The 22767-nt window shown below is 37.5% G+C and overlaps 1 protein-coding gene across 9 annotated transcripts in view; it reads left to right on the plus strand.

Annotated features, from left to right (window-relative positions):
* CFAP70 (cilia and flagella associated protein 70) overlaps positions 1-22767 on the plus strand; it is a 75586-nt gene that overhangs the window by 48711 nt on the left and 4108 nt on the right. For 6 of the 9 annotated variants that reach the window (XM_045569163.1, XM_045569160.1, XM_045569157.1 and 3 more), the window contains 5 exons: positions 9075-9199; positions 10663-10815; positions 11335-11496; positions 13309-13398; positions 14459-14560. In XM_045569163.1, the coding sequence (XP_045425119.1) occupies positions 9075-9199; positions 10663-10815; positions 11335-11496; positions 13309-13398; positions 14459-14560 (632 nt within the window). Of the gene's footprint in view, positions 1-8378; positions 8530-9072; positions 9200-10662; positions 10816-11334; positions 11497-13308; positions 13399-13950; positions 14561-22767 lie in introns of those variants that run through there. The other 3 variants (XR_006739326.1, XM_045569164.1, XM_045569159.1) reach the window with 3 other exon arrangements.

The raw sequence follows: 22767 nt of genomic DNA on the forward strand, positions 1-22767 counted from the left end.
CACTCAGTAAATATTTGTTAAGTGAGTGCGTACGTGGACTTTGAGTTATTTTAGGGATACCAGGAAAGACTCCTTACTTCTGAATATTTTCTCTTTTGTACAATTGGCAGTCTACAGCTTCTACTGTTGAGATTCAGTTTTTTTAATCTTAGGGAATTTACTGTCTTTATAAATATTCCTAAAAGGGGCACGTCTCTTGGATAAATACCTAGGAGTTGAATGGCTGGGACCATGGATTATTTAGCTGTGTGCATTTTATTTTCTGAATATTTGGGGATTTTTCCAGATATCTCTGCTTTTGATTTCTAATTTAATTTCATTGTGGTTAGAAAATGTACTTTGCATGATTTGAATCCTTTTAAATTCATTGAGACTTGTTTCATGGCCCAGCATATGGTCTACCTTGGTAAATATTCTGTCTATACTTGCAAGGGATATATATTCTGCTATTGTTGAATGGAAAGTTCTATAGATGTCAGTTAGGTCTAGTTAGTTGATTGTGTTCAATTCTACTATATCCTTTGTAGTTTTGTCTTAGAAGCTCTTTCTATCTCAAGTCACATTTTCTTCGATTAATTTGATAACAATTTCACATTTATATCTTTAACCTATAAGGATTACATCTTTGAATGTGATGCTAGGTGGGCATCCAGTTTGACTTTTCTCCATATAGGGATCTAGTTTTCTCAGCGTCATCTATTAAACAATCATTGTTATTTCCCCTTTGATTTAAGGCATATAACCTTAAATTGAGTTGTTTTCAATACTTAGCTTGATTGGCTATTATTGATGTAAAAGATACTTCCCAAAGATAGGTAGATCCATGTGTTAAAGCAGTAAAGAAAGATAAAAATAAAAAAGAACAATAAACCAAAGGTAGATACAGCCAAATGGAAGAAATGAATCATGATGTTCAGTTTTCAAACTAATCGACCAATTATGCAAAAGTTTTTGTGGAAATGCATCTGATAGATTTATTTATTCCTGATGCTAGTTGTTCCAACAAACTAGTTGGAAGGTGTTACATTTAAAAATTATTAACAGGCTGGGCGTGGTGGCTCACGCCTGTAATCCTAGCACTCTGGGAGGCCGAGGCGAGTGGATCGCTCAAGGTCAGGAGTTCGAGACCAGCCTGAGCAAGAGCGAGACCCCATCTCTACTAAAAATAGAAAGAAATTATCTGGATAACTAAAATATATATATAAAAAAAATTAGCCGGGCATGGTGACGCATGCCTGTAGTCCCAGCTACTCGGGAGGCTGAGGCAGTAGGATCGCTTAAGCCCAGGAGTTTGAGGTTGCTGTGAGTTAGGCTGACGCCATGGCACTCAGTCTAGCCAGGGCAACAAAGTGACACTCTGTCTCAAAAAAAAAAAAAAAAAAAAAAATTATTAACAAATGAGTTCAAAACTCACTGAAATTCTTCTTTCAAAGATTTTCAAATAGTGAGAAAAGCGTACTTCTAAGTTTTTAAATGGTCAGATCTGGGCATGTAAAAAGTAGCCTACTGACTTCATTTTTTATTATAAAATTACATGATCACATTACCAAATATTAATAAATACTCATCTTCAAAATGCTCTCTCTATATTATAAGTTCCTGTCACAAAGCAACTACTTTCTGTCATTGCTGGTGTCACCACAACCTTGAAGCAACAAAATATTAATACACGTGTTTATTGTTTTTAAAATATGTTTTAGGGAGCGTACTTTTTTTAATGCCTGGCTGTTTTTAAAACTTTTTTATAGAGACAGGATCTCACTATGTTGCCCAGGCTGGTCTTGAACTCCTGGCCTTGAGTGATCCTCTGCTTCAGCATCCCAAAGTGCTAGGATTACAGGCGTGAGCTACCATGCCCAGCCAGGGAACACACTTCTAAGGGGACTTGTCCTCACTGATAAAAGAGTAGAATGTTCAGAGCCCTTCTCCTTTTTATAAAAGGAAATTGCTCAACTTGTTTTAAAGTTTAAGTGTTCTGCAACAAGAGAATAAAAAAATCTCTGTGTGGTATAAAGGATGTTTGTAGTCACTACACATCTCATTCAGACTACTGTTAAGATTCTACTGTGTTTTTATAGCCTTGTTTTTATTAAAATTACCAAATTGGTGATATCTTTTAGCCCCGAGGATACTTCTAGCTTCAACAGCATTGATGAAAACTTGGCTTTTTAATAATTTAATGAACTCATTTCATCTAAAGTATTACCTATATAACCTTACCTGTGAATGCCCTTTTGTGTATTATTCAAAGCAACCACTCCATTAATGATTACATTTACACAACTCTTCCTAAAATCTTTGAGTTTATTAAGAATCCACCCACTGTTGAAAATAAATCTTCTTTGTGTGGGTTTTCCTTTATTAACTCAAAATCATTTCTTTAGGTATTCCTGTTTGAAGTTTCCAACCATAATTATGTGTTTGTCTAGCCCTTCTTTCTATTCCATCAGTATTTGCTTTATGTATTTTGAAACTCTTTTATTAGGTACATATGTATTTAGGATTGTTATTGTCCTCTTAATGTATTGGCCCCTTTATCATTATTTAATATCCCTCTTTATAACTGGTAATATTTCTTGGTCTGAAGTCTACTTTTTGTGTTACTGAATTTAGCCACTCTACCTTTTTATAAATTACTGCTTTCATGGTATATCTCCTCCCATCTTTTTACTTTTCACCTATCTATGTCTTCATATTTAAAGTACGATTTTTTTGTGGATAACATAGCCAGTCCTGCTTTTCTTTCCAATCAGTCTTTTATTTAGAATATTTAGATATTTGCATTTAATGTGATTATAAATATGGTTGGATTTAAATCTACCACCTGATAATTTGTCCCATTTGTACTTTGTTCTTTTTTCACTTTTCCTGCTTTTTTGGATTAATTAGGTTCTTTTTATAATTCTATTTTATCTCTACTACTAGCTTAATAGTTACACTTCTTTGTTTTACTTTTTAGTGATTACTCTAGAGTTTACAATATACAGCCTCAAATATTATACCTCTTGAAGAATAGTGGTAGAACCTTATCACAGTATATTTCCATATCCTCCTTCCCATCTTTAGTGGTATTATTGTCATACATTTTAATTCTATGTATGCTTTACCCACCTCCCCTACAAAGCATGCATGTTTCCCTTTCCTCTCCAGCAGCAGTTGGCTTTTACTTCTGCTCCTATCCCAGAGATGGTAGCTCTGTGCCCAGGACCAGGGAGCAGGAGAATTGCTTATCTCCTGTGTCCCCAGAAGCATAGGACTTTTGATTCCTATGAAAGAAGAACCTGTGAAGCAAGTGGAGTCCACACCTGTGTGCTACAGAAGGGAGAGCTCTCCTGGGTCCCCAATCTTTTTCATGAGCACTTGGTGGAGGCTCATACAAAAGAGCTGGGGACTGAGTATGGGATCCCCTTGGGTCTGGAGTTTCAAGGGATTCTAAATTGTCATACTAGAACCACATTTGACCCTTAAGAATTCATTAAAATTTCAGAAATTTCCTCCCTACCTGCTTTTTTGGGCAACCTCTTCTTTCCCCCATATGCTACCAAAGGTGAAAACAGTTCATGTGTCTTGTTGCTGATCAGACAAACTTCTCATTCCCTGGAATTTAATTAACCTAAATATGTTGATTTGAGACTTCAGCTCTCTAATGGAGTCAAAAATATTTAATGACTTTTTAAAAATCTTTAGGCAGCTTTTTCTCATTACTTAGGGAGGCAGCAATGAGCTCTTGTGGCTTTCAATATTCTAAAAAGAAGGGAAATTTTTGTGGTATTTCTTTATTGAAATAAAATTTAGGAATTATCATAAGCTGAAACATGTTAGACATCTATACTTCCATCCAACTATATAAAACACCTCTTACACTGAGCAAGTCCTTACAATAATTCTTGCTTCAAATCTTAAGCAGTATTTTCTAAGCATCATTCAACAATTTTCAGTGTTCTTTTCCTGACAAATGAATGCATCTTAGTATTTTTTCCATACTGTTTTCTATGTATTTCATCCAAGAAGTCAGAAAGTATTTCCCATGGTCAGGAAGTATTTCCCAATAGTGTATGGCTTTTTGTCTTTTACTATTACATAAGAAACCCCAAAAGAACTATTATTGCATATGTATCATTAAATTTAATAAAATTTCCTAACAAATAGGATTGATTTTTCATGACTTTAAACATTGCTGAAAAACTGGAGAGACCTGTCTTCATGTTCTGGATGCTTATTTTTTTAAATACATTGATAAATGTGACAGTTTTATAACCACTAGCTAGAATCGAAAAGTATGATATACATTTAGAGGGAGGTTCACCTTAATGATTGTGGATGTAAATTCATATTCCAAATAGTCTTCTTTACCAGCTTTCCCTCTCTTTTTTTTAACCAACTTGTAGTCAGATCTGATTTGATTGTTATTGTTCTTGTGACATGGCTGCCTAATACATCTTATTCTGGGAACAGAATTATCCTCCTACTATTTATGTGTGTGTGTGTGTGTGTGTGTGTGTGTGTGTGTGTGTGTGTGTGTGGTTTGCTTGTATTTTACATTTCAGTATTATTTTCAACCCATGGCTTCTTTTTAAGCTACTTGTCTACTTTGTGAGGATTATTTTGTAATCCATAAATCCATTAATATTTATTATGGTTTGTCTCAATATGTTAAAAATGAATGAACAGAAGCCTAAGGGTACCATTGTTAGCTTTCTGTGTGGTTGTAACATCCATTCTGCCCTCAAGATACATCACATCGGGCATGAAGGTGCTAGTTTCCATTAAATATTAATAAAATTAATATTTTGCTTATTTTGTGAATTGGAAACTAAATATAAGTCCAAGTATGTTCTTCCTGCTCCCCAATGGGTCATCCTTAGGGATCTCACACCCCATGTAAGAGAGCATTAGTGTAAGAAAAATAGTGGATGCTTCATACTTAGTTGGTCTTAATTAATGCAAATTCTCCCTCCTGGGAGATACATGCTTGGAGAAAACATTGGGATATCATTGTAGGGGAGAAAACCTAATTTCTCCCCCTCCATTTTAGGTTTTCAGTCGAGAAACTTCTGAAAACAAAAGTCCAATTAACAAAAGAAAAAACAAGCAAAAGCTTATTAATGTGTGCTGTACCCATCACATGGGAGAAGCCTCAGTTTAAAAATATTTCTCTCTCAAGGCAATGGCTTAGGGGCCTTGCTTAAATAGCATTTTAACAAAGTGCCATAAATCCTATAGGAATACAGAGCAGTTCTAGTCTTCTAAAGGACAGGAAAATGTGGGAAGATAGTAAAATCTGTTCCAGATCCCTCTGGTGCCTGCTGGTGCCTTCTCTGTGCTGATAAGCAAGTGCTGTCTTCAGTAAGGAAGGATTTATGTCCTACCATCAGGCAGAGAGAGGCTAAGGCAGAGTGTTCCTCTGCATTTTCAGTGTCTTTAACTTAACAATCCTCAATATTTGGGGGAGAAAAATTTTGTTTTCCTTCATCATCCAGTCCTCACCTCTCTGGTGGATCTCAGAGGTTTATTCCTATAGGCAGAAGACTCAGGGAAGAACAAGGAAAGGGACCGACTCAGGGGGACATTTGGGAACCTGTGAGACTGGACAAGCTTTGTGTTATATGAGTATGAGGGCCAAGGGATGGGAGTTCCTCACAAGGCCGTAAGTGTGGGGATTACCATCAGCAGAATCAGCTCACCCAAGTGTTCTTGAAGGCAGACTCTCCTGAAAAGGAGGGAAGAGGATTCTGATGAGAGGGCCCAGGCTTCCACCCAGGACAGTCTGACCCTAATAACAGCTATCTTTAGCTGACAGGAGCCATGCCAGTCCCATGCAGCCATGGGCATCTGTTAGATTCCCAGCAACATACAGTGACCTTTACTCTAAAAATACTGCTGTCCTCTTTTCTAAGTGTTCTCTTAAAAACGAAGTTATTAGAGATACTGCAGCCAAAGCCACTGGCCTGGTACTTCTGCATCCCTAGATGTGACAATGAATATTGCTTGTCTTGCCTGTGACTTCTGGGATCTGGATAAACTCCATGGGCTTCCTCCTCTATCCTCTTCCTTACAGAGGGGATGGAAATGAGCCCTGTGGTGCTTCCAAGGGGAAGCCTGACAGAGAATCTCTGTGCCCACACAGGAACAACTCTGTGGATCCAGTTGCTGGTCTGTGTCCTTTGATAAAGCCACCCAGGGAAAACCTCTTTCAGGCAACAAGCGTCACCCGCAGAGCTTTTATTGGCCCTAGCAGTCCTATGATGTGTAGGTCGCTGCCTCCTCCCTCCACCCCACTTAAGAGGCATAACTGAAATAATGGCTTTCATGTTATACCCCAAAGTGAGCCAAAGTTTGGAAGCTCCTGCTCTTATGATATGACTTTCCTCCTGTTTTGAATGGTCTCCTTTGACTAACCATAAACCAAGCTACCAATCAACAAAAATTTAGTGAGCTCTAACTATTTCATTTTATCTCAACAAACAGGTTTTTTTTTCAGAAATTTTTTAAATTTCAGAATATTATGGGGGTACAAACATTTTGGTTACATATAATGCCTTTCTTTGCCTTGCCCAAGCCAGGGCTGCAAGCATGACCTTCCCCCATACAGTGCACTCCACATCCATTAGTTGTGAATTTACCCACCCCCACCATCCCCCTCCTACCTGACCGGCACCCAGTGAATATTACTTCCATGTGACCACCTTAGTGTTGATCAGTTAGTACCAATTTAATGGTAAGTACATGTGGTGCTTGTTTTTCCTTTCTTGTGATACCTCACTTCAAAGGATGGTTCTCAAGCTCCATCCAGGATAATATAAGAGGTGCTAGTTCACCATTGCTTTTTGTAGTTGAGAAATATTCCATGGTATAAATATACCACATTTTATTAATCCACTCATATATTGATGGGCAGTTGGGTTGTTTCCACATCTTTGCAATTGTGAATTGTGCTGTCACAAACATTCGAGTGCAGATATCTTTATTATAGAATGTCTTTTTTTCCTGTTGGGTAGATGCCTAGTAGTGGGATTCCTGGATTAAATGGTATTTCTATTTTTAGCTCTTTGAGATATCTCCAAATTACTTTCCACAGGGGTTGTACTAATTTGCAGTCCCACCAGCAGTGTAAGAGTGTTTCTATCTCTCCACATCCACGCCAGCATCTCAGTGAGATGGATAATCTGGATGGTCTCATACCAATGAATGAAATTGAATTTATAGTTTAAAACCTTCTGAAAAAGAAATATCCAGGCCCAGATGCCTTCACTAGAGAATTCTACCCAACATTTTAAGAAATAACACAAATTTTACACAATGCCTTCTTGAAAAAAAGAAGAGAAAGGAACACTTCCTGATTCATTTTATGAAGCCCACATTACCCTGATACCAAAACCAAACAAGTGTATCACAAAAAAGAAAACTGTAAACCTATATACTTCATAAACATAGACAAAGATATCCTCAACAAAAAAATTAGTAAATAGAATCCAGTAATATCTAAAAAGAATTATAGACCACAACCCAGTGGGACTTATTGTAGGCATATAAGACTTGTTCAATATTTGAAAATTTATCAGTGGATTCTGCTGTATAAACAATCTGAAGACTAAGAATCACATGATCATATCAACTGAGGCAAAAAAAATTTGATAAAAGTGAACACCTATTTACAAATAAAAACTCAACAAAGTAGAAATAGAGTGGAACTTTCGTAAATGCCCCTAAAGGACAGGATATAAAAGTGTATTAATCTTCTCATCTGTCCAGGCGCAGTGGCTCACGCCTGTAATCCTAGCACTCTGGGAGGCCGAGGCAGGAGGATCGCTCAAGGTCAGGAGTTCGAGACCAGCCTGAGCAAGAGCAACACCCTGTCTCTATTAAAAATAGAAAGAAATGACCTGGACAGCTAAATATATATATAGAAAAAAATTAGCTGGGCATGGTGGCACATGCCTGTAGTCCCAGCTACTCGGAGCCTGAGGCAGGAGAATTGCTTAGGCCCAGGAGTTTGAGGTTGCTGTGAGCTAGGCTGATGCCACAGCACTCTAACCTGGGCAACAGAGTAAGACTCTCAAAAAAAAAAAAAAAAAGAATCTTCTTATCTGGATTCTTGAGATTCTGGATTTATTAAGTGACTTTTAAAATAGGGATCTATTTGATATTGTCATGACTTGGACTAGCATCAAGGTTGTACTGGGAGGTAACAGTGATGGAAACTGTACTGTCAGTTTAGCTAGTATTCTTTAAATTATGCAGAAATACTAACAAGTCTACTAAACAAATCTGTCCTTCGTGCAATATTTGAGGAATATGTTTCTTAGGCTTTGCAAATAATCTTTTAGTACCCAATATAGGAAGGATTTTTTTCATTAAAATTTAATCTATTTAACCAGGAGCTGCATTATCCATTCTAGATGACTTTCTTGACGAATCTTCCAAACTTCAGTCTGATTCACGAGAACCCATTTTGACTACAGAATCTCAAGATCCAAGTATGGGCCCAAAACTATCTAACATGTTTCTCAAGGAAATACCAGCAAAAAAAGCTAACCAGAAATAAAAATTTTCACTTGGAGGAGGGGCATAAACAAACTAGACAAGGATGAAAACTCTTATGGTTATAAAAGTGGCCATCCTGATTTGTTTGAAGTTGATTAGTTTATCTGTCATATTGCCCAAATTCCTTCATATTAGACTCGGCTCTGAAATCCAGACTCAGTGCTGTAACTCTTTCAACATGCAAGCAGTGTATATTTAGCTCACAGAAGTAGCCAACTACAGACCTATGGTTTTCTAACAATTCTTCATTTTTAAAATATCCACAGTTGTGTTTCACATTAAAGGAGATCTGAATATTTTTTAAAAACCCTTTTATTTGGTTGTGACTTGCATTTGGAACCACTAGTAGATTCACCTGAAGAACATTTAAGTTCTTCTCTTTGGGGACCATTGCTAAAGAGCAGTCTGTTTCTTTTCAGATTATGATCCTCTCATGTATTAGATCAGAATACTCTCCCTGCCATGCTAGTGTGTCTGAACTTCTGACATTTTTTCTATTACATCTAATCTATCCTTTTTTTTTTTTCCAGAAGCATCAAAATGTCAAGATTCAGCAGATTTCCTGCATCCTGTCTATTATGGTGCTTCCCAAACTCCTCCTACCACTATCTTCATGGAGACCATACGTTTCTTGATGAAAGTTAATGCTGTGCAGGTCAGAATATTTGGAAAAGGGCAAGTAGATGGAAAGACTTTAGCGGACTGCTTATTCTATCCATAATGGTATTTATGCAAGTTTAGATACATGTGAAGTAGAAATCAAATATGCTTTTAAGAGCACACCTGAAGCCCAGTAGGAAGAACCTCCAAACATAAATCACTCTCTGCAGATGGCATCAGAAGACCTCACTGCAAGTCTGCTCCCTGTAGAATATCAGCAAAGTCAGATTCTAAGTCATATGTTGCCTGATGTTACTTTGTTATGGGAATTCATATTATCGGTTGTGGGTTCACGGGAGCGTAAACATTCCCTTCTTCCCTTCCAGGTTCCAAACCAATTGGAAACATACACAGTGCTATATTGGGGGGAGGGATAAAAATATTAAAACTGGCCAAAGAATGTAACTGGCCCCACATTTGACTTACCCATGCAGTAGTAACAGGTAGAGCAACTGAAGAATTGAAGCCTCCTCCCATAGAAGAAGAGCATCCTGTGAGGTCTTCCTACCACATGAGAAACAAGAAGCATATCCAAGAGCAAGCAGTAGGAGAGAGAGCAAGGTTCAGGAGCTAAGAGTGTTGGCTCTGATTGTACAGAGCGCTTGCCCCATTTGAGGGCAGGCTAGCTCAGGAAAGGGTACTAATTACAAAATGAGTGGGATTAGGCCACATTAAACAAGAGCCTTTAACACATTAACCCTTCCCCATAGAGAAACAGGCTTCTCACTACCTCCCAGGTAAATAAGTCATTAATTATCCCCCCAGGTCAGAGAGCCGGAGGCAGGCAGAGAAAACAGCTGCAGCTACATTTGTTCCCTCTAGTATTTTCCTAAGAAGGCGTAAGTGTTAGTGCAAGTATCTATATTTAGGCTGAGATGGAAACAGAGGGAAAAGAAAAGAAGGATTTCCCTCAGCTTAGCAAGTACATCTGACTTTGTGAAATTTGTGAGTAAAACAAAAGTTGGCCCAAAGTATAAAACTTGTAAACAAATGTTTGGAGGTTCATCAGAAACAGACCTTTATGTTTCCAAGATCCTAAGTCTAGAATTTTAGAAGGATAGTTTTGCCTCACTGTAAGTTTCCTTACAATGATAGTTGCCTGAAAATATTACCTCATGTGTAAATGGGGTGGTTGATGATGTGCCTTTGTCTGCTGCATAATACAGTCTAACATTCACCTAGTGTGATGACCAGCAAGACCAAAATTGTGAGATACTGCAGGTTATTCACTTGGAAATGTCTTCATTTGGTGACTAAGTGAATAGCTAGTAATGGAACCATGAAGTGCTGAATGTTTGTAAGTCACTCCTAACCTTTTGAAGTTAAGGACAGTCATTTCACTCGATAATATGTTCCTTACTATTTATTGTCAGAGACAGAATCCTTCAACTTTGAAAGCCATGGGACTGACACAGTCTAGCCCTTTACATGTTCCTTATAATCTGATTTTCCTTGCAGTATGTGCACAGAGTGCTTGCACATGAGCTGTTATACCCTCAAGGCGGCCCCAGCTGTGAGTATTACTTGGTGCTGGCCCAGACACACCTTCTCAAGAAGGACTTTGCCAAGACAGAGGAATACCTTCAACAAGCAGCCCAGATGGACCACCTGGTAATGACTTTTGCTAGAGCCTCTTGAGTCCGGAGAAGGGGCGAGCAGTCTTTATTAAAGGTGGTGATGCCATATTCCTGGCAGATTTATGGTCACCAGCAGTGGGGGTCTTCAGCTGTCAGTAGACTCATCTGTTCCATTTGTTTTTCTTAAGTAATCATGAGTTTTGCAAAGGGCAGAGAAAAGAATAAGGACAGCTTTTTAGCAGATAGTGTTTATCTATTTTAAGTTTTCTAGACTTCTGGTTTCTCATTGTGAACACTATTATGGTTATGCTTGGAGCTTTTTTTTTTTTTAATATTTACCCCAAAGGCAAAATGGCTTTGAAGAATGCAAGAAATAAATGAGAGAGCAGACCTAGAAAAATATTTCCCAGTGCAATTAAATGGTTCTCTTTCTAACTGAGTGCTATTAGAAAAAGAAAATGGATTTGATCTAAATTTAAATGTTAAACAAAGGTCATTAATGTATTTTAAGTATCACGTCATCCCACATACTACTTGTTCTTCATGTTCTCAGAACCCTAATGTCTGGGGTTTGAAGGGCCATCTCTATTTCCTAAGTGGAAATCATGCTGAGGCCAAGGCGTGCTATGAGCGAACCGTTAGTTTTGTAGTAGATGCTTCTGGGATGCACTTCATCTTCCTGCGACTGGGGCTTCTCTATCTGGAAGAGAAAGAGGTAAGGGATAGAGAATGGGGAGTATCCATGTTAATCAAGCTATGGTCTGGGACCTAATTGTAGTTCAAGCATTAACATCTATCTGTGTGTATGGACTAAAAATAGTAATATGACAATGACAATTTTACATCTGAAGAAAAAGTGACTTGCCCAGCATCAGATAACCAGTAAGTCATGGAAGCAGGATTCAAACCCAGGTAGTCTAAAATCAAGAGTGTGTGGTTTTAACCATTATGCTACTAAAAAGTTATTAAGAACTCAGTAAATTAGTTCTATTTTAGCTACTAAATTTTAGCTGAAATTTTATTTTATCAGCAGTAGTAGAAACTTTATTTTCAATAGTAGAAACATTCTTAGCTTGACTTAACTAACAAAGTGTCATGGGCTTCAAAACGACTTCTCCAAACTTCCTACTCAACAGGAAGGGTTATATTTAATCTAGCTGAGGCTAACCTCATCTCGTAGGGCACTCTGACCTGGCTATAGAAGCAATCCCTCCATATATTTTGGGAAATATGCCAAGGCCTTTGAAAAAAAACCTTTCTCTTATAGAAAATTTCAAATAAATACAAAGTAGACAGAATAGTAGAATGAACCACCATGGACCCACCCTCTCACTATAACAATTATCTACATTCTACCTAAGACCTTTTGACTCCCTGCTTTTGTTTTGACTTTATTCCATTTTTCCCCTCAGAACACCCAACTCTCTTTTTATTTAATATAAAAACAACAACAGCAGGCCAGACATGGTGGCTCATGCCTGTAATCCTAGCACTCTGGGAGGCCGAGGCGGGAGGATCACTCAAGGTCAGGAGTTCGAGACCAGCCTGAGCAAGAGTGAGACCCCGTCTCTACTAAAAATAGAAAGAAATTAGCTGAACAACTAAAAATATATAGAAAAAAATTAGCTGGGCATGGTGGCACATGCCTCTAGTCCCAGCTCCTAGAGAGGCTGAGACAGAAGGATTGCTTGAGCCCAGGAGTTAGAGGTTGCTGTGAGCTAGGCTGACGCCATGGCACTCTAGCCTGGACAATGAAGTTAGACTCTGTCTCAAAAAAAACACAAAACAACAGCAGTAAGAAGTTACAATGCCTTATAACGTAAGTGGGAAGGCTCACATAGGCTTAAGAGAAATCACTATCCCATTGCAGTGAAGTACATAAGGAAAAGTTTTCTTTCTATTGTCATTATAAGCTGCATCTTCAGAGTGCTGTTGCCTTAAGGACTCACTAGGTAAGTAGTTCTTAGGCTGTTTGCTGAGGCAGAGCTATAGATCCATTTCTCACATTGGAGAGACAAGACAATAAATGGCCCCTTCAGGGCTACTTCTTTTGCAAATTTGCTTTTTGAGTTTTTCTAAAATTCTAAGACCTTTTACAACAAAGGAACAGATTCTCAGAATGATAAGGCTATATCAAGTATACCTCTTAATCCAGAGATTGTCTGTCATCCTACTACATGGTAACACATTGAAGCAAAAGAGGGCAGTCCATAAAGTCTAGGTGGGATTCAGATAATCATTGTGGTCACCCAGAGTGTTCAATGTAACTCCTTGCCTCAACTCTTACAGAGACTATAAATGTCTTTGGAATTGCTTCCAGGTAAAACTCTGCCCTTTCATTTGATCTATTCATCTCCCCTCAACCAGGCTTCTTGTGATAGCTCCCTTAAAGTAAACATGACAATTCAAGGACTCACTTAACTTAGGTTGTTCTGGAGTGCACCTATGAAGAGGTCCCATGATCATCCTAGCAATACAGTGTTTGAAGCTTCCAGAACAGTAGCTTAGTGGTGCTTTCTTTCTACAGTATGACAAGGCAAAGAAAATCTACCTGCAAGCTTGTAAGAGATCGCCTTCATGTCTTACCTGGCTAGGACTGGGAATCGCCTGTTACCGGGTAAGAGGAGGAAGGTTTGAGACTAGGCCTGTGCATACAGCTGACCTTGATTCCTTAGTCTTGCAAGAACCCTGGGGTATTTTGGTGACCAGGGAAGTCTGCTCTAATAAAAAGTTGCTCTTCAGGCTGGGCATGGTGGCTCACATCTAGCATTTTGGGAGGCTGAGGCAGGGGGACTGGTTGAGGCCAAGAGTTCAAGACCAGCCTGGGTAACAGAGCGAGACCCTGTCTCTATAAAAGAATAGAAAAATTAGCCAGGCGTGGTGGCGCACACCTGTAGTCCTAGCTATTTGGGAGGCTAAGGCAGGAGGATCGCTTGAGCCCGTGAGGTTGCAGTGAGGATAATGATGCCACCCAGGCAATGATGCTAGCCTGGGCAATAGAGGAAAATAGAGCACCCTAGAGTCTTTGAATACTGTATTGATTGCTCAGGATTGGGCTGATAGTAACTGATATTAGGGGAACAAAACTTTCTAGACAATAGTATTTTGACAGGCAAATCGGACTTTAACCTCAAGAAAGGAATGTACACATACTTTGGTTTCTCTTCAGATCATATAAATTTTTTGCCTTTTACTGAAGATTTCCATGGAAAAGAAAGGGATGAACAACGTAAAGAAAAAACCTAGAAATGTATCTGACAGACCACTGTATATGGAGAAACTGCTGAATGATGTACACATGGTGGGCATTCCTAAGGATTTCCAATCCTGGTACCTGGAGCTCCATGGTTTATAGATGCCCTGATGAGACTGCTGTAGAGGGAAAGAGGAGGAGAGGGGTATAAGCTGGGAACTTATTGGGCAGGGCTCCAGATTCCTCTGCTTGGATTTTTAATCAGAGATGTTCCACTTTTAATTGGTTCACATATTGAACGACCACATAAGATTTTGTTTGAAGAAACAGTTGTGATGCCAAAAATATAAAAACCATTGGTATAGGTCACATATATCAATATTACTTGAACATAGTGGTTTCAGCTAAGCCTACTCTAGCTGGCTAAAGTGAAAACTGCTTTGACTTACAACTCACACGTGTCATGTGTCTCTTTTCTGTCAAGCTGGAGGAGCTCACAGAGGCTGAGCATGCTCTCTCTGAAGCCAACGCATTAAACAACTACAATGCTGAAGTATGGGCATATCTGGCTCTGGTCTGCCTGAAAGTGAGTGTTTATTATCCTTACACATTGCCCTTTTAGGCCACAGAGGTGGGTATTAAGTAAGCCAGAAACAGCAGATTGCTATTAATGCATAGTAGTTGAAGTTTCATGAGCTCTAGATTTGGTCATTATACTGATGACAAAGGAGAGGTCAAGTCTGGGGAGCCTCTACTTGGCATGTGTTTAAAAATCGTATAGGTCTGTTTTTCTGGAAAGGAAGTTCTAAAAGTTGGAGCAATATTGTACCAGAACATAAACCAAGTCAAGGATTAGTGAAGATGCTTCACTAGTCTTTCTGCATCATTTCTTCCTGTTGTAATGCTGGCTGAGGGTGCTTGTCCTTGATTGAAATGGGAAATTGGGTGGAGGTATATTGTGGGAGTTCATGATAGGTACCTGTTTTTACCTATTAAAAATAACTCTCCCATAGTTAGACTTGAATAACTTGCATATCAGTCTAAGATCAAACTGGAAATAATGAGAGTGGCCCTCAGTTTTACATTGGCCAACATGACCCCAAATTGACAAAGGAACTATTATTATTATGAGAGAAATGAACAAAATAAAAATTACTGGATTTTCTCTTTGAAGTAAATATCCCAAATGTCAATAGGAGAAATACCTGAGTTCATAGCCCAGCTCTGCTCCATTGAGCTGTGGGATCTGGAGCAAGTCACTTAACTTTACTGGGCCCAGTTTCTTCATCTAAACTAAAAGAGTCAATAGGGAAGATCTTACTATATTAATACTTCTCTCAGAAACTGATAGACCAAATAGGAAAAGAATAAGGATATATACAGATGTATATAACCCAATTAAAAGGCTTGAGTTCAAACACCAATGTAGAACTTTGCACTTAATAATTAGAGGACACATATTCTTTTCGAGAACAAATGAGTTATTCATAAAAGTTGACCATGTGCTAGAACACAAAGAGAGGTTCAACAAATACATACAGATCACACTGTAGTGAAATTATAAATCAATAACTAAAATATAGACCAAAAGACTCATATACATTTGGAAACTTAAAACATTCTTGTAATTAATTCATAGGTCAAAGAGGAAATCAAATATGAGGTATTATGCTAGGTAGAATTCTGAAGATGGCCCCCCTCCCCTAAGATTATTCCATCAAACACTAATCTAGGTACTGCTGTGAAGGGATTTTGCAGATGTAAATAAAGTGCCAAATTAGTTTACCTTTAAATACAGAGATTACTGAATGGGCCTGACCCAATCAGGCAAATCTAAAAGCAGCGAGTTTTCTCTGGTGGGGGGCAGAAAGGAAGTCAGAGAGATTTGAAGCACAGGAAGCATCCAACACACCATTGCTGGCTTGAAGATGGAGAAGGACCACATGTCAAGGAATGTGGGTGGCATTGGGAAGCTAACAGCAATCCTTGCCAAGAGCCAGAAAGGAAATAGGGACCTTCATCCTACAAGTACAAAGAACTGAATTCTACCAACAACTTGAAGGAGCTTGGAAGTAGATTCTTCTCCAGAGCCTCCAGATAAGAACCCAGCCCGAATGACACCTTGCCTGTGGTATTATGAGACCCTAAGCAGAGAACCAGTGGAATAATGTCGGACTTCTGACCCATGGAAACGTGATATGATAAATGAGTATTGTTTTAAGTCACTAAATTGGTGGTAATTTGTTATATAGCAATAGAAACCAATACAGGCCTTATAGATTTTTATAGTAATGGCCTCCACTTTCATGTCTACACTCTTTGCAATGTGATGTTGCCACTCACTCCCATCAAGAGATGGCGTCTCTTTCTTATTTCTCCATCCCCTTGAATCTAAGCTGAACTTGTGACTTTCTTTGACCAATGGAATATGGCGGAAGGGACATTGTGTGAATTGTCAGAGGCTAGACCTTTAGAAGCCCTGAGCTACTGCTCTTGCTCTCTTGAAATTCTGGGACCACCATGCTGTGAAGAAGCCCATTTTAGCCAAAGGAGGCTTGAAGTGAACGTGGAAGAGAAGCAAATAACGTCAGTCAACAGCCAACATCAACTTCTATTTGAGTAAGGCTATCTTGGACCTCTAGCCCTAGATCAGATGACTACAGATGCATCAGTAACCTCAGGAAAGACCAGCAGAAGAACAGACCAAACTGCCCAGAGAATTTTGGAGCAATGATATATTATGTTTTAAGCCAGTAAGTTTTGAGTTGGTTTATTATACTTCAATAGATAACTGAAATGAAACTGAATAAAAACAAAGCCATTATATATTAGAACTACTGGATCAAATTAAAGCAATAAATAGAGGATAATTTATATCCTTAAATACACATATTAGGAAAAAAAGATTGAAAATCAATGAATTAACTATTTAAACCAAGAAAGTAGTAAAGGGAAATCAAGGAAACTCAAAGAAATGATATTTGAGAAAATTAAAAGGAGTAGAAATAAATGAAATTTTTAAAAGGACATAACACAGAAGATTAACAAAATCATAAGCTGGTCTTTTAAAAAGACTAGCAAATAGCCAAACTTCTTGCAGGACTAAGAATTTTTTTAAAAAAAGAAGGCACACAGTGGAGAGCAAAAGAAAAAAGAAGGCACAAAAAATATTAGCAAAATGGAGACAATGAAAATCATTGGCTACAATTCAATACCCATTCAAAATGATACTGAAGATTTATCTTCCAAAATCCATACCATTAGATGAAATGGTGAAAAGTTAGAGGCATTCCTTTTGAATTCAGGAACAAAAGTACCTGTTATCATCACTTCTATTCAACACTATACTGGAGGTTCCTCAAGGCAGTAACACATGTACATACATACATAAAAGAAATTGGAGGTAAAGGATTAGGTAGGATCCCAAACAAATCAACAAACTGAAAGATGTAATAAAAAGGTTCAATACTGAATGGGTAGACAAAAATGAATGATGATTACTAATCAAGGCAGGGGTTAGGGAATGGGGTGTATAGGGAGAGCTGTGGAAGCAAAACTTCTTGAGGTATACCTTATTATATCCTTTTGATTTTTGAATCATATAAATATATTCAATAAAGAGTAACACAAAGAAATGGAACAACCAATTTGAAAGTCTAATTTTAAAAATCCCATTCAAGACCTGTGTGGAGAAAATCAGAAAACTATATTGTAAAGAAGGTCTAATAGTTAGAGAGGTAACCCATCATGTCCATGGGCAGGAAGTTTTGATAACATAAATATGAAAATTTTTCCTAAATTACTATCTAAATTTAATGCAATTCCAATAAAAATTATAACATAGTTTTTAAGGAACTAAATGGGATTGAGGTGAATCCTAAAACTCAATTGGCTGAATAAAGGCCAAAAAAAAAAAATTAGTTATCACAATATGGAAAGAGGAATAAGGAGGGAAGTCTTTCCTATTAAACATCAAGCCTTATTATGAAGCTCTAACAATGAAAACTAAGTGATATTAGTATAGAAATAGATAAGTGGAACAGACTTGACAGACAGGAATAGACAGACCCACCCATATATATAGCTACTTAGGTTTTGATTACATAGTATTTAAAAATAATTGGATTTTTCTAGGAATGTACCCTGAAGCCCTTCCTCCAACAATTCAAAAATGGGTGTCAAAATTAATAATTGCAGCATTATTATTGCAATTTCAAAGTAATGGAAACAACCTAAATGTCCCTACATAGGTGAATGTTTAAACTATGGTATATGGAATACTATACACCTGAAAAAATGATGAGGAAGATCTCTATGAACTGATGTAAAATGATTTCAAGAATATATTATTAAGTGAAAAAGTAAAGTACAATATTTTAGCACCTTTAAAAAGGACAGATTTCTCAACTGAAACTTTACAAGCAAGAAGAAGTTGGGGCCCCATTCTCACTCTTCTGAAACAGAATAATGCCCAGCCTAGAATCTTGTACCCAGCTAAGCTAAGTTTTCTATACGAAGGAGAAATTAAGACATTCTCAGATAAACAAGGACTGAGGGAATTCACCAAGACAAGACCAGCCCTCCAAGAAGTACTCAAAAGAGAGTTACACACGGATCAGCATAACAAAGACCCACGAATGTAAAACCACGCAAGAGCTAAAGATCAAATTCCAGCCACCACAATGGCTCAAGAGAGAAAACATAGCAATGAAGTTCTACCCAACAAGATGAACAGAAATCTGTCCCACTTATCAGTTCTCTCACTAAATGTCAATGGCCTGAATTCCCCACTCAAGAGACATAGACGGGGCCAATGGATAAAAAAACAAACCAAGTATCTGCTGTCTTCAGGAAACTCACCTAACCTGCAAAGATGCATTTAGACTGAAAATAAAAGGATGGAAATTGATATTTCAAGCAAACGGTAGCCAAAAGAAAGCTGATGTGGCAGTTTTAATTTCCAATAACTTAGTCTTTAAACCAACAAAAGTAATAAAAGACAAAGGCGGTTACTACATACTGGCGAAAGGCACAATTCAACAAGAAGACATAACCATACTTAATATATATGCTCCCAACCTAGGCACACCCAGATTCATAAAGCAAACCCTACTTGATCTGAACCAAATGATAGACAACAGTACTGTAATAGCTGGAGACTTTAACACCCCACTGACAGCACAGGACAGATCCTCCAAACAGAAAATAAGCAAAGAAATAGTAGATTTAAACAGAATGCTAGAACAAATGGGCCTGACTGACATCTACAGGACATTCTACCCGAAATCCACTGAATATACATTCTTCTCATCAGCTCACGGGACATTCTCTAAGATTGACCATATCCTAGGGCATAAAGCATGTCTTAAAAAATTTTAAAAAATAGAAAGCATACCATCCATCCTCTCAGATCACAGTGGAATAAAAGTAATAATGAACCCTAACAGAAATTCTCATTCCTACTCAAAGTCATGGAAGCTAAACAACCTTCTCCTGAACAACTATTTTGTAAAGGAAGAAATGAAGTCAGAAATCAAAACATTCTTTGAATTAAATGACAAAGGAGACACAACTTATCAAAATCTATGGGACACAGCTAAAGCAGTCCTGAGAGGAAAATTCATTTCCATAAATGCCTATTTCAAAAAGACAGAAAACTTACAAATAGACAACTTAATGAATAGACTCAAAGAGCTGGAGAAAGAAGAACAGACTGACCCCAAACCCAGCAGAAGGCAGAGAAATTATTAAGATCAAATCAGAATTAAATGAAAAGGACAACAAAAATACTATAAAGGAAATTAATACAACAAAAAGTTGGTTCTTTGAAAAGATAAACAAAATAGACACACCACTGGCTAGACTAACCAAGAGCAGAAAAGAAAAATCTTTAATAACTTCCATCAGGAACATGAAAGGAGAAATCATGACCGATGCCACAGAGATACATGACATCATCTATGAATTTTACAAAAATCTTTATGCACACAAATTGGAAAATGAGGAGGAAATGAACAAATTTTTAGAAACACACAGCCTTCCCAAGCTCAATCAGGAAGAAATAGAATTCCTGAAAAAATATATATGAATCTTCTCTTTTGTGCAAAAAGAAGCACAGGAAGGATAAACCAGAGATTAATGAGAGTAGATTGTACTGGACATGAGTGGGCATGGGTAGAAGGAGGGAGGAGATGGGGGGGTGACATTCTGTGATTTTGCCTTTTTATAGAGGGACCATGCTAATGTTTCATTTAAAAACAAACAATCAGTAAAAAATGGGGAAAGCACATAGTTGAATATAAATAAAACTATTTCAAATGAGTGACATACTGACAGGGGAAAAACAACTAACTCAGGATACTTTTGAAAACATTCTTTGAAAAAATATAGATATACATATATATATTATGTATCAGGCTAAAGAGAAAAGAAAAACCTTTATAAAAATTTTGGAATCTTGTAGGCTTCTTTTTTGCAGAGGCATGAGTTAGCATTTCTGAAATTACTAAGTATTCTGTAACTTACTTATTAGTAATTATATTATGGATAATGGAAGCCACATTTTTCACTGTCAGAAAAGGAAGTTACAAATATGGAAATGAGAAGGGTAAAATGACCTTGTACTGGTAGATTAGAACTGGAGATATTGATACAAGCTCATGGTTTGATAAAGTCAATAGACACAGACATAGATAGATACATAGAAATATACACACATATATAGAAATACATACCTATGTCTGTATATATCTATATATAAAAAATGAATGAGGGGGAGCCATGAGCACATCTGGTGCTCAAGTCTTGAATTGTAAATCCATTATAAGGAACTAATGGATTTGTCCAGTTTAGAGGGGAAAGAGGTGGGGGAAAGACAAGAGGCTTCTTGGAAAATGGCTGACAATTCCAAAACTGGTGCAAAGAAAGTAAAAGATGAGTCTGGAATGTCTTATTGAGTCAAAAAGTAAAAAATGTTAAAAGAAAGATTGGGACATGTCAAAAAGACATGGGGAAAAAATTAAAGACATAGAAACTAGCTCAAAGGGAGCTCCCACTGGCCAAATCTGGAATAATTTGGGCATCCAAATAAATAAATATAGAAAAGGATTACAAATAAGAATCTATGATCCAGGCTGGGTATGGTGGCTCACTCCTGTAATCCTAGCATTCTGGGAGGCTGAGACGGGAGGATCACTTGAGCTCAGGAGTTGAAACCAGCCTGAGCCAAGAGTGAGACCCCGACTCTACTAAAAATAGAAAAAATTAGCCAGGCGTGGTGATGTGCGCCTGTAGTCCCAGCTTCTCGGGAGACTGAGGCAGGAGGATCACTTGAGCCCAGGAGTCTGAGGTTGCAGTGAGCTAGGCTGATGCCATGGCACTCTAGCCTAGGTGACAGAGTAAGACTCCATCTCAAAAAAAAAAAGAAAGAAAGAAAGAAAGAAAAAGAAAAAAAGAAAAGAAAAGAAAAGAAATATATAAAGAATGATGGAATTAGAAAAATCACAATTTGGAAACCATCATAAGTGATTCAGTGAATAGTCATTAATGTATGTTAAAATTATGGGTGAAACTTTAAGGAGTAAGAGAATATTTACACAGTCTCAAAGTATCTCTTATTAATCTACTTATTAATTACAAAGGGGAAAATGCTAACATTGTAATAGAGAAACCTGACAGATAACAATCTAAATAAATGATCAAAGTTAACATCACCAGTATTGGGATAAACAGTTTGTGCTTCCTGATATGATGCACTGAGAACACATCATTTTGTGATATTCCTGCCAAAAGTTTATAACATGATATGACCATGGGGAAACATCAGACAAACACAAATTGAGGAATATTTTATAAAATAACTGTTCTGTACTTTTAAGAAATACCAATGCCATGAAACACAAAGACTCAGGAACTATTCCAGTTTAAAGACATAAATAATGAATACAATGCATGATCCTGGATTTTATTTTGCTTTAAAGGACATTATTAGAACAATTGGAAAAATCTGAATAAGGTCTATAGATTCGTTAATAGTATTCTATCTATATTAATTTCCTGATTTTGATGGTTGTACTGTGGTTAAATGAGAGAATATCCTTGATTTTAGAAAACACACACTGAGATATTAAAATTGCATCATGTCTACAATTTACTCTCAAATGTTCAGGAAAAGTTAAAGTATGCATGTATATGTGTGTGTGTGTTTATATATACAGTAGTGCCCCCTCTTCCCCTGGGGATACATTCCAAGACCTCGAGTAGATGCTTGAAACCAAGGATAGCACTGAACCATAGATACACTATGCACAAATTTCTTTTTCCTTCTTCACAATTTCACAGAAGATTCGTTCCTTAACATAGATTTTAGCAACCTCAGCATACGATTTTTTTCTTTCCTTATTAAGTCAAGAACTTTCACCTTTTCACATAAAGGAAACACTTTATGGCTTCTCTTTGGCATAACCCAATTGCCAGCATTGGTACTCTTGTGCTTTGGGGACATTATTAAGTAAAATAAGGGTTACTTGAACACGAGCACAATAATACCATGACAGTTGATCTATATATAACCCAGAGGCCTACTAGGTTACTAGCTGATGTGTAGTGCCTACAGCACGGAAACACTGGACAAAGGCATGATTCACGTCCCAGGCAGAACAGTGGAAGATTTCATCATGGTACTCAGAACGGCCATGTGCAATTTAAAACTTATGGATTATTTCTGGGATTTTCCATTTAATAATTTCAGACTGTGGTGGACCAAGGTTGAGTCAAACTGCAGAAAGCGAAACC

This window comes from Lemur catta, chromosome 14 (genome assembly GCF_020740605.2).
Source record: "Lemur catta isolate mLemCat1 chromosome 14, mLemCat1.pri, whole genome shotgun sequence".
Lineage (NCBI taxonomy): Eukaryota > Metazoa > Chordata > Mammalia > Primates > Lemuridae > Lemur > Lemur catta.